The 12,957-nt window shown below is 39.7% G+C and overlaps 1 protein-coding gene across 1 annotated transcript in view; it reads right to left on the minus strand.

Annotated features, from left to right (window-relative positions):
* The window catches only part of LOC135364823 (tyrosine-protein phosphatase non-receptor type 20-like), an 89,814-nt gene extending 78,641 nt beyond the window's left edge, over positions 1 to 11,173 (minus strand). The window contains exon 1 of the mRNA XM_064595539.1: positions 10,924 to 11,173. Coding sequence (XP_064451609.1) covers positions 10,924 to 10,930 — 7 coding nt within the window. The 5' untranslated portion in view covers positions 10,931 to 11,173. The remainder of the gene's footprint in view (positions 1 to 10,923) is intronic.
* Positions 11,174 to 12,957: the final 1,784 nt, after the last annotated feature.

Here is a 12,957-nt window from a genome sequence, read left to right on the forward strand (position 1 = left end):
GTGACTCAGTCATTAAATGTCTGCTTTCAGCTCAGGTCATGATCCCAGGGTCCTGGGATCGAGCCCCACATTGGGTTCCATGGGTTCCCTGCTCAGCGGGAAGCCTGCTTCTCCTTCTCCCACTCCCCCTGCTTGTGTTCCCTGTTCCCTCTCTTGCTGTCTCTCTCTCTGTCAAATAAATAGAACCTTAAAAAAAGAATTGTTTATTTTTCTTATTCTTAATTGATCTAATAACTTTCCAAGTAATAATAGCAACAATGTACTGAATGATTATAGCATGTGGATAAAAGAAATAAATGACAACAATGTAAAGGATAGGAGGGGAAAAAATGGGGACTACTGTGTAATAAGATAATTGGAGTTCCCATGAAACAACAGCATGTTATTTGAATGTGGACTTATATTTATTATAAATGTATACTGCAAACACGAGGGTAACCACTAAAAAAAATAATTTTCTAATTAAGAGGAGAGAAAATGATTTACCATAAATGACTGACCACAAAATGATGAATTAAAATCAGAAAAAGCAGAAAAATGGGGGAAGATCAAAAAACAAAGAACAAATACAACAAATAGAAAACAGTTACAAATATGGTAGACATTAAATCCACTACATTATTATCACTTTAAATGTGAATAGTCTAATAAATACATTCACATGTCAATAGATTTTTTAAAAGACCCAAATACAAGTTGTCTACAAGAATCCCACCTTAGGGGCACCTGGGTGGCTCAGTCAGTTAAGCATCCAACTCTTGATTTCGGCTCAGATGATGATCTCAGGGTCGTGAGATCAAGCCCCCATCGGGTTCTGTGCTGGGCATGGAGCCTGCTGAAGATTCTCTCTCTCCCTCTCCTTCTTCTCCCTCCCCCGCCAAAAAAGAATCCCACTTTAAATATGAAGACAAAGATAAATTTTGTAGAAAGGGAAAGAAATAGATATAGCATGCTAACACTAATCAAAAGAAAGCTAGAGTATCTATATTAATCTCAGGCAAAGCAGACTCCAGAACAAGGAAAATTATCAGGGACAAGGAGTGGCACTGCATAATGATAAGTTGTCCATTCTCCAAGAGGACATAACAATTCTTAACATGTATGTATCTAACAAAAGTGTCAAAATATGTGAGGCAAAAAGTAATAAAGCTACAAAGAAAAATGAACAAATCCACTATTTTAGTTATAGACTTCATCACCCTTCCATCAGTAGTTGACAGATTCAGTAAGCAGAAAATCAGTAAGGACACAGTTGAACTGATCAACACCAGCAACCAACTATATCTCATTGACATTCATTTATTAAATACTTCCTTCAACAACAGCAGAATAAACACTCTTCTCAAGCTTACATGGAATATTCACAAAGATAGGTCACATCTCAAGCCATAAAACACACTAAAATAAATTTGAAAGAATACAAAATATGCTATCAGACCACAGTGAAATTAAACTAGAATAATAGAAGGATACCCGGGGATTAAACAACATGTGATTATATAACACAGAGGTTAAAGAAGTCTCAAGAGAAATTTAAAAATATTTTGAAATAAATGAAAATGGAAATACAACTTATCAGAATTTGTGAGATATAGCAAATGCAGTGCTTAGAAAGAAATTTAAAGTACTAAATACATATATTAGAAAAAGAAAGATAAAATCAACAACTAAGCTTCTACCTCAGGAAATTAAAGAAAGTAAACCTAAAATAAGCGAAGAAAAGAAATAATAAAAATTAAAGCAGAAATAAATGAAATTGATAACAGCAAATCAACAGAGAAAAATCAATAAAACCAAAAACTGGTTCTTTGCAAAGATAAATAAAATCAATAAACTTATAACCTGGCTAGCCAAGAAAAAAAGTGAGAGGATAGCAATTACTAATATCAGAAATAAAAAGGGCCCATCACTACTGATTCTATGGACATTAAAAGGATAATAGAGGAATTTTATCATGCCCTCAAATTTGATAACTTAAAGAGACCAGGTCCTTATAAAACATAAACTACCAATATTCACAAAAGAAAAAGTAGATCATGTGAATTGGCCTATGTTTATTAAAGAACTTATATCATTAAAAACTATACCAATTCCCTCCAATCTCTTCCACAAAACAGAATCATACAGAACACTTCCTAACTCATTCTATGAAGCCAACATTGCCCTAACATCAAAGCCAGATAAAGACATTTAAAAGAAAAGAAAAAGAACTATAGACCAAAATCACTCATGAACACAGATACAAAAATCCTCAACAAAAATATTAACAATTGAATCCAATAATATATACATATAATTATACACCATGACCAGCAAAATTTATTCCAGGTATGCAAGGTTGGTTCAACACTTGAAAACCAATTGATGTAATGCAACAAAACAGGCTAAAGAAGAAAAATTATATTAACATATCAATATACACAGAAAAAACATTTAACAAAATCCAAATTCATTCACGATAAAAACTCTCAGGAGACTAGGATTAGAGGAGGGAAACTTCCTCAACTTGATAAAGAACATCTACAAAAAAAATCTACAGGTCACTTAATGATGATAAACTGGATGCTTTCTTCTAAGATGGGGAACAAGGCAAGGATGTCCTCTCCCACCACTCCTATTCAAGATCAAATTATAGAAGTCCTACCTAATGCCTAAGACAAGAAAGGGAAATAAAAGATACACAGATTGGAAAGGAAAAAATAAAACTGTCTTTAATCTCTGATGACATGATTGTCTAAGAAGAAAATCCCAAAGAGTAAACAAAAAAAAAAAAACTCCTGGAACTAATAAGCAATTATAGCAAGGTTGAAGGGTACAAAGTTAATATACAAATGTCAATTCCTTTCCTATATACCAGCAATGAACAAATGGAATTAGAAATAAAAAAACACATCATACATTAGCTTCACCCAAAATGAAATACATAGGTATAAATCTAACAAACTATGTACTGGATGTATAGGAGGAACACAACAAAACTGATGAAAGAAAGGAAAGATCTAAATAAATGAAGAAATATTCCATGTTCATGGATAGAAAGACTCAAAACTGTTAAGATCTCAATTCTTCCAAATGTGTTTTATGGAGTCAATGCAATCTCAATCCAAATTCCAGCAAGTTATTTTGTAGTTACCAATAAACTCATTCTAAAGTATATGTGAAAAGGCAAAAGATTTAGAATAAGCAACACAATACTGAAAAACAAAGTTGGAGCACTGACACTACAGGATTTCAAGACTTAACTATTATAAAGCTACAGTAATCAATACAGCATTGTACTGGTGAAAAAACAGACAAATAGATCCATAGAGAGCCCAAACACAGACCCACACAAATTCAGTCAACCAATCCTTGAGAAAAGAGCAAATGCAATTCAGTGGAGAAAGTTCTTTTTGACAAATGGCATTGAAACAACTGGACATCCATAAGCAAAAAAAAAATATATATATATATATATATATATATATACTTTATATATACTTTACCCTTACAAAAATTAACTCAAAATGGCACAAAACTATAAAATTTCTAAAAGGTAACTGTATTTGGTGCCCAAGGGCTACCATAACAAAGTATCACAAACTGGGTGGCTTTAAAAAAAAAAAAAGAACCCTCAAAAAGCTCAACAATTAAAAAAGATTTTTTTAATGGGCAGAAGATGTAAACTTACACCTCACCAAAGAATATATGGAGATGGCAAATAAGCATATGAAAAGATGCTCAACATCATATCTCATTAGAGAGCTGCAAGTTACAACATGTTACTACATACCTATTAGAAAGGCTAAAATCCAAAAAACTGACCAAACCAAATACTGTTAAGGATGGAGATTCATTGCTGGGAATGCAAAATGGTACAGCCACTCTGGAAGACAATTTGCACATTTTACAAAGCTAAACATAGTACTGCCATATGACCTAGCAATTGTATTCTTAGGTATTCACACAACTGATTTTAAATTTATATCCACAAAAAACCCTATGTTCAAATGTTGATAGTTGCTTTATTCATAATCATCAAAAACTGGGGACGGGGAGGGGAGGGGGGAAACTGGAAACAATCAAAATGTACTTCAATGGTTGAGTGCATAAACAAACTGTGGGACATCCACACAATGTAGTATTATTTGGTGATAAAAAGAAATGAGCTATCAAGCTATAAATAGATATGGAGGAACCTTAGTGAATGTTGCTAAGAAAAAGAAGCCAGTCTGAAAAGGCCACACTCCCGATGATTTCAAACTATGTTACAAGTCCTCTATCAGATACGTATTTTGCAAACATCATCTCCAAGTGTGAGGCTTGTTTTTATTTTCTTATCAGTATCTTTCACAGAAGTTTTTAACTTTGATAAAGACTAAATTATCAATCTTTTCTTTCATGGTGATCCACAGATGATTCCTTTTGGTGTAGTATCTAAAAACTCATTGCCAGCACCAAGGTCACCTGTATTTTCTCCTACGTGATCGTTGTGGGCAAACTGTTATCTCCTAAAAGGATATTTTGAAGTCCTAACCCCTACTACCTGTGAATGTAAATTTATTTGGAAAGAGGCTATTTGCAGACATAATCAAGTTAAGATGAGGTCCTAATGCAATGACTGATGTCCTTTTAAGAAAAGAGAAATTTGGACACAGACGCAGAGGAAGAAATCCATGTGACAACAGAGGCAAAAACTGGAGTGATGTGTCTAGAAGCCAAGAATAGCAAGGACTGCTGGCAACCACCAAAAGTTAGGAAGAAGCAAGGAAAAAGATCCTTCTATAAAGACTTCAGAGAGAACATGGCCTTGTGACAAAATTTCAGAATTTTGCCTCCAGAACTGTGAAAGAATACATTTCTGGGGGGTTTTTTTTGTTTTTTGTTTTGTTTTGTTTTGTTTTTGAGCCATCCACTTTGTAGCACTGTGTTATGGCAGCCCTAAGAAATTACTACATATGCTGGTACCAGAAAGTACAGTGTTTGCTGTAGCAGATACCAAAAAAAAAAAAAAAAAAATGCAGACGTGGCTTCGGAATTAGGTAATGGGTAGAGGATTGAAGAGGCACATGATAGAAAAAGTGTAGAATGCCTTGAAAAGATTGTTAGTAGAAATATGGACGTTAAAGATGGTACTGTGAGGGGTCAGAGAGAAAAGAAAGGAATGGTGAAAAAAGCACCTAGAGTCTTAAAGAATACATACACCATCTTAGAGAAGATGTATACTGTCAAGAATAGAATGTTGCTAGGGGCGCCTGGGTGGCTCAGTCGGTTAAGCGGCTGCCTTCGGCTCAGGTCATGATCCTGCAGTCCCCGGATCGAGTCCCGCATCGGGCTCCCTGCTCAGCAGGGAGTCTGCTTCTCCCTCTCCCACTCCCCCCTCTTGTGCTCTTTCTCTCTCTCACTCTCTCTCTCAAATAAATAAATAAAATCTTAAAAAAAAAAAAAGAATGTTGCTAGCAATATAAACTTTTAAAATCCTTCTGGCAAGACCTTAAAAGGAAATGATGAATATATTATTGGATACTGGAAGAAAAGCAATCATTGTCACAAAATGGCAAAAACTAGCTGAATTATGTTCTACTGTTGGATGGAAAGTAAAACTTAAAATTACAGTAGACCCTTGAACAAAGTGGAGGTTAGGGGCACTGACCCTTATGTAGTAAAAATCCATTTATAACTTTTGACTCCCCAAAAACTTAACTACTAAAAGCCTACTGTTGACTGGAAGCCTTGCCAAAAACACAGAGTCAATTAATACATCATTTGTATATGTATCATATACTGTATTCTTTTTTTAATCATATACTGTATTCTTACAATAAAGTAAGCTATAGAAAAGAAAATATTATTTAAAAACCATAAGGAAGAGAAAATATATTTACAGTACTATACTGTTATTTATTGAAAAAAATTCACATATGCGTGGACCCATGCAGTTCAAACCTATGTTGTTCAGGGGTCAACTGAATGAACTTGGCTATTTAGCTGAGGAGATTTCTAAGCTAAGTGTGGAAGATGTCACCATGGTTTCTCCTTGCTGCCTATAGCAAAATGCAAGAGGAAAGAAAGAAACTGAGGAAGGAACTGTTAAGCAAAACAGAACCAGCACTTGATGATTTGGAATATTCTCAACCTATCTAATAGATCATGCTCTGGAAATAAGACTAAGGGTATGGCTGGACAAACTTCAGTGAGAGCATAGCTCCACTCACAACTTGATTTCAGACTTCTAGCTTCCAGAACTGTGAGAAAATACATATATTAGGATACTAAGAGCACAAACCACAAAAGAAAAAATTGATAGAGTCATAAAAATTTAAAAACCCTGCTCTTTAAAAGATAATGTTAAGAAAATATAAAGATAAGCCACAGGCTAGAAGAAACACCTATCTGAAAAAGGACTTGTATTCCAAACATATAAAAACCCTTATAACTCAACAAGAAGACAAACAACCCATGTTTTTCTAAATGAGCAAAATATCTGAACAGACATTTCACCAAAGAAAAACTATGGATGGTAAATAAACATATGAAAAAATGCTCAATACCATTTGTCAACAGAAAATGCAAAAGAAAACAATAACAAGATACCACTACAGACCCATTAGAATGGCTGAAGTGAAACACACATGCACACAAACAATACAAAATAGTTCTAGCAAAAATGTGGAGCAACTGGAACTCTCAGGCATGGCTGTCAGGATCACTTTACTCATTACCTTGCTTCATTTTCTTAAAAGTACTTTTCATTACCTTAAAGTTTACTTATGTATGTAAGTCCTTACGCATCTGCTCACATGTTTACTATCTCCCTGAATATAAGTACCATGGTGACTTGTGTCACCATATGTCATCTCAGCACCAAGACGAATGGCACAAAGTGGGCATTCAACACATACATATTAAAAGGATGAGAAAGAAATGATACGAAGGAAGTAAATTTGAGAAGGCGAGGAACCTAGTCATAGCAGTCCACAGATGGCTACCTGCTGGTGTAAAAGAAAATAAATTTAGACCACCAGGACTGTGCACATTCGAATTACCTGGAGCGCTCTGCAAAATACTGATTCCAGGCCACAGCAAACCAGTGAAATCAGAATCTAAGAATGGGATTCAAGTTTTGATCATTGAAGTTCTCCAGGTGATCCCAGTGTGAAGGCCAGATAGAAAACTAATGAGGAAATGGAACCTAGGCTGTGGAGCTGTACACACTGGGGCGGAAATCTGGGGCAAGTTACTTAACCTCCCTCAACCCCAAAAATCTCTTCTACAAAGTAGGAATAATACACACTTCCTGAAGATTGTGATTATACACAAAGCTCTTAGTAAATGTAAATTTGCCTCTCCAGGGCAAACGTGATGAAATTTTCATTGCGTAGTATGATAAATGTTAATTCAATCATCAATTCATACCTTCTTTTGTTACCTGATTACTGAACTGAACATTTGCATTGGTGAAGTTCAGAAATGCTAACTTTTTTCACCGTCCTGATGATAAGATGCTGCCTGAACTATGTCTATTTTAAATCTATGAGTGACTAAACTTTGAAGGGAAATCTAGCTGATTATTTATACCAGTGATTCTCAAACCTGGATGCAGGTTAGAATCAACCTAAGCTTTTTTAAAAATAACCAATACCGATGTCCAGACCTTGTGCAAGTCAATTAAATCAGATCCCTGGGGTAGGTCCAGAGTTATCAGTATTCTTTAAAAAGCTAATTGATCTGTGATTCTAAAACACAGCGCTGAAAAACACCTGATTTGCACAAATGACATCCAATGCTAACTGCACATCTGAGTCATTCATGGAGCTCTCAAAAAATATTGATTCCAGAACCCTGCCATAACTTAGTGATTCAGAATCCATGCACATGGAGCCTGTCATTTCAAAAGCATCATAAAACTTCCCCCTGGTGATTCTGACAGAAACCCACAGGGAACCATTACTTTATATCATGCATTTACTCTCCCTACTATATACCAGCAAAGATCATTTAGAACTTTCACCGGCCTTCCATGCCAAGCCTGCCCAGTTGCTTTTAATCAGTAACTGATACAACACATCACAGAAAGTCTGAATTTTACAGATCTTTTCAGAACATTTTAATGTGCAGACCACTGACCCACATCATTTACCATACGCTGTGCCCAGCAACAGCTATGCAGGCCGCTGGTCTTTCTAACTAAATCCCATTAGGCTGCCGATTTGGGAATGACAAAATGGGATGCCCAGGCCTTATTTCCCTTTAAGTGGTATACAACACCAGGACTGATGAAATTAACCTCACTGGTCAAATGAGTCTGAATGAAACCTAAGTCGTTTTCTGCACCTAGAGGCAAATTGTTATATTTGCTTCCCACCGAGAGATAATGAAATCTAAGGAAAGGCAATCCCTGAATTAGGAACATTAACAGAGTGCCCTGCAATTTTCAAACTCCACTAAACACAGTACCATAGCAGGGGCCTTAGAGAATGATTTTAGGGGAGTCAATCAATCAGTACACATATCACCCTGGCTGCACTACCAGGGAGATGATAATAGCATTTAAACAACCAGGCATTATTTTAAGCTTATTAAATACATTAATTCATGTGATCCTCACAATAACCCTACCAAGCAAGTACTATTCTTATTCCCGTTTCATAGAAAAGAAACAACAACACAAATGTACACAGAAGTTAAATGATTTGAACAAAGACACAGAGTTAGTAAGTGGCGGTTTTTGAACCCAGGCAATTTGCTTCAGTCTGTTACCTTAACTACTACACTTCAGTGTAGATGAGTGATGGCCAAGCAGTCTTAAAACAATTTTTTTAAAGTTAGGCTGCAGCAGAAACTGGAGATCAGACTGTGTGTACTATGGGTAAGTTACTTAACCTCTCTGCACTATTTTTGCACCTGAAAAAGAAAGATAATGACAGTACCTGCCTCACTTGAGTTGGGGTGAGGATTAAACAAAACAATGCATGTGATATACTTAGAACAGTACTTAGCGTTTTTTAAAAGAGCTGTGGGTGTCAGCCCATATTATTATTTGTATCACAATACAGCACAAGTGGTCAGGGAGAAATGACAACCTATTAATCTGAAAATCTCTTCTGGTGATCTTAGAACTGTAGATTCTGTAAATCCCCAGTACATCAGATCCAATATGAAATGCAAAATAGAAGATTTTCACAAGAACTTTACAACTGCCACTGTGACCAAAGCCCTAGCCCATCCAGTTCAAGACTGATTCAGTCTGACAATGAGAGCCCCGTTTGCTAGAGTTTGGCCTTTTTAGCCAACATCCCCAATTATCAAGCTGTATAAATATAACCACACCAGAAGCCAGACTTCCAAGGAGCCGGAAACAGTGCATTCAGGGTTCATTGGAGAACAAGAGCCTGTCAGGTGGTAAAGGTCAGCCCCCCTTAGTTACATTTGCATAAACAAAAGAAAAACAAAATGAGAACTCAAACAAAAATAGGTAACATTCATCATGTGCTCGCCACTTATTAAATGGTTTCCATATATTGCCTCATTTAATCCTCAAAACCCACTTCCAGGGTCTAACATTCCCAGAGAAAACCACACAACCCCCACTGGTTGATCTCACTTTAAATTCATGACTACACATCTCAAACAGGTATTCAACACTGCTTGACAGTCCAATCCCATTTCCCTAGTAAGTTCACTTTTCCAGTCTCCAGAAGGACGATGGCACATGTGTCTCCTCCAAGTTCTAACACCTCTTCTCCTCTCCCCTGTGCCCTTTCGGCCAATGACCGCATCACAGACACATGGTGCCACTACCCCGTCTGCATCCACACTGACTGTCATAACGGAATATGTGTTCCTGTCAATTCAAAGCCAACTACCCACGTGCCCTGGGGTCTCCTCCCCTCTCAGATATTCAAGGACTTCCCCCTGCAATGTTCCCATCTCTCATCTGCAATTCTCCCTATGCGTTCAATCCCACTGGCATATAAACATATTCTAGTTTCTTCTATCTTGCAAAAAAAAAAAAAAAAATCCACTTGACCTTAAGGCCCCTCTACTCCACTGAAGTCTTTCTTATTAAAATGATTAAAATCCTAACTCTGCAATTATCTTACACAGTAGCATTCGCCACAGTTAACCACCACCTCCTCCCTTTTTTGGCTTCCCCTCCTCTTCTTTGTGTACACTCTCAACCTAAGTGTTCAACCAATCCCTTCGTTTAAATACCATCTATATAGTAGTGATTCCAAAGCCCTGACATCACCCAGGACTTCAGACTCAAATTTCCAATGGCCAATCTAACAACTCACCTTAAAAATCTACTAGATTTATGTTATGTATATTTTACCATAATAAAAATAAATAAATCTGCAAGGTGACAGAGGGAGAGGGACGGAGAGATAAATCACTATGTGAAAAAAACCAAGGGTGGCTAGATGTTAATGGTAGGACCCAGGTGGTGGGTATACAGAGTTCACCGGAAAATTCTTTCCAACTATGTTGTTTGTTATGTTGCACGTTGGAGAAAAACCTAGTGGGCATCTCAAACCTAACATATTCAAAACCTAATTCTTGGTTCTACCCCTTCCAAAAATGAAAACTACCCCCCACCTACAGTTTTCCTCATCTCATTAAAGAGAGGCAAAGTAGGCAAGGCAAAAAAAACAGGACTCAGCCTTGACTGGCTATTTCCCACCTGTAATATAACTCCTTCATGGCAGGAACCCTGCCTATCTTGTTCACGTATATTCTCAACTTCCAGAACAGTGCTTGGCACACAGGAGGTGTTCAAAACATGCTGTTGAATTAACTGATGAATTAATGCTGTTTCTTGCTAGGCCCCTCAACCCTCACTCGTCCTTGAGTGGGAATGGAGTTCTTGGCCTCTAAACCTCCCCAGCCCGAGCCAGCGAACACCATGTCTTAGTACCTTAGTATTAGATTATGGCTTCTTACCAATCATATCAGCTCCATGCTCCTCAACGAGAGTTCAAGGCCTTTCTTTACCACAGAGCCAAGGTGTTTCCTGCCCCAAACCTGTCACACACAGGAACCACAACACATATCACAGTACAGCTGGGCATCACACTGCCCAGGCTGAGGGTCCTCACCGCCCCGCCAGGCTGCAGTGGACTCGGGCCTCACTCTGCCCAGGGCCTGCCCGAAAACCAGCGCAGGCAGGCCTCCTGGTGTCTAGGGCCACAGCCCACTCTTTCGGCCCCTGGGTATCAATGGCATCTCCCTCTGGGACCGCAGGGTGGGCCCAAGTCCGCCCTCTCACGCTGCTGCGCAGCGGCCTCCCCCATCGTCCCCCGTCCCACCTGACCCCCCACCACCTTTCCTCACCTGGCCCTGCCCCGCCCCGCCCCACCTGGCCCTGCCCCGCCCCGCCCCGCCCCCCTGGCCCCAACCGCCCCCGGCCCGCCCCCAGCCCGCCTTGCCAGTTGGGTTCTCGCGGGAGCCCGCCGGCCCTGCGGGGTCGGAGCCGTCCAATCCCAGCGGCGCCCACGAGCCTGCGCACTGGGGCCTCGTCGCTGCCGGGCTGGCCTGAGCCCGCAGTGCCTCCCCTGCTGGCCTTCGGAGGCACTGCAGCGCTCACCGGGGACACGGCGGGGGCTTGTCTGCGGTCGTTGGTCCACCACCCTGTTGTACATACCACTTTCCTAAGCTAGGCTCCTGATGCCAGCAGCATTCTGAGCCATGCCCACATCTGGAACTACTGACGACTGTGTTCCCTAGGGGTGGTCACTTGGTTCATACTTACCCCTGACGGCACCCCCCCCACCCGCGACCGCCAAAACCGAGTTGCAGAGGGGCCAGGGTCGGGGTGGGTTTGCAGTGTCAGAGCAAGACAGATGGAGTGTTTGGGCCCTTTGGACAGGACAGACTATTGCAAAAGTCACTAACCTGTGCTAGACTGTGAGGTCAGTTGGCTACAGGTCAGCTGGGAGTTTCAGTGTTGTCAGTGTGTAGGGAATTCAGGATGTAAACATTGCCTCAATACATGAAGCCAGAATATTTTTATCTTGGTGAGTACATCTCTCTCCATTTGGTCCTGACCAGATCCAGTTTCCTTGAAGTCATGACAAGACCTGCCTCTCTTAGCCCACAGCCTTCAACGGTGGTCTAAGGAGACAGCCATATCCTTGAGCTGGGAGGAGAGAGGGGGCTGCTGAGCAAAAAACGGCCACCGTCTGTCCAGGCATGGAGGGGTCAGCTCTCTGCTCTGTGAGTCACTGACAATAGGTAGATGCCTTCTCTCCATCAGAGGCCTGGTTTTTCCTCAGCAGCCAAGGCGCCCTTCAGGCGAGCTAAACCAGTGCCAGCGTGATTCTTCTTAAAGATGGACCCCATGTCTGATGTGTCTTTTGTTTTTCAGTCTCTAATATCAGAACTCTACACATGGTCACCATTTCACAAATAGGAGCAGCATGAATGAATTGAAATGTTATGAATATTGTAATGTCCCTACATAGATGGCCGTCCGGGGACACACAGAAGAAAGAAGTCCCACCCACAACATCAGGAAATCCCTGAATGGAGACTAAATGAACACTTGGTCAAAGTGACCCTGACGTCTCTATCCCCCAGCTTTCTTCTAAACCACACAGTACCCTCAGAGGCCACTGCCCCAGAAGGCTTTTCTTGGCTTCTGTGAAAAATTCAAAGAACTGTAGAGTGTGTTATCAAACTTTCTACCACTCTTTGGAGGCCTTTTCAAACCCTTGTGTCTGATCAGTTATTAGTAGTGCAAGGAGTCTCACAGGCCTGGACTTCAGTCTCTGCTCTGCTACAGAATAGCTGGTGACCTCGAGCAAGTTACTTCCCAACTTCTGCCTCGGTTTCTTTTTTTAACAAAAGAGGCCATAGGGTTGTAAGTGCTTAATGAGACAAAGTACAAAAGCTTCCAGCACTGTGTCTGGCACTAAATGCTGCTTCCCTTTCCCAGGAGAATGGTTTCACACATTTTGCTAGGACTGTGGCTCTTCA

The sequence above is a fragment of the Mirounga angustirostris genome, unplaced genomic scaffold (genome assembly GCF_029215605.1).
Source record: "Mirounga angustirostris isolate CCGP_5_RB_7025 unplaced genomic scaffold, mMirAng1.0.hap1 SCAF_6, whole genome shotgun sequence".
Lineage (NCBI taxonomy): Eukaryota > Metazoa > Chordata > Mammalia > Carnivora > Phocidae > Mirounga > Mirounga angustirostris.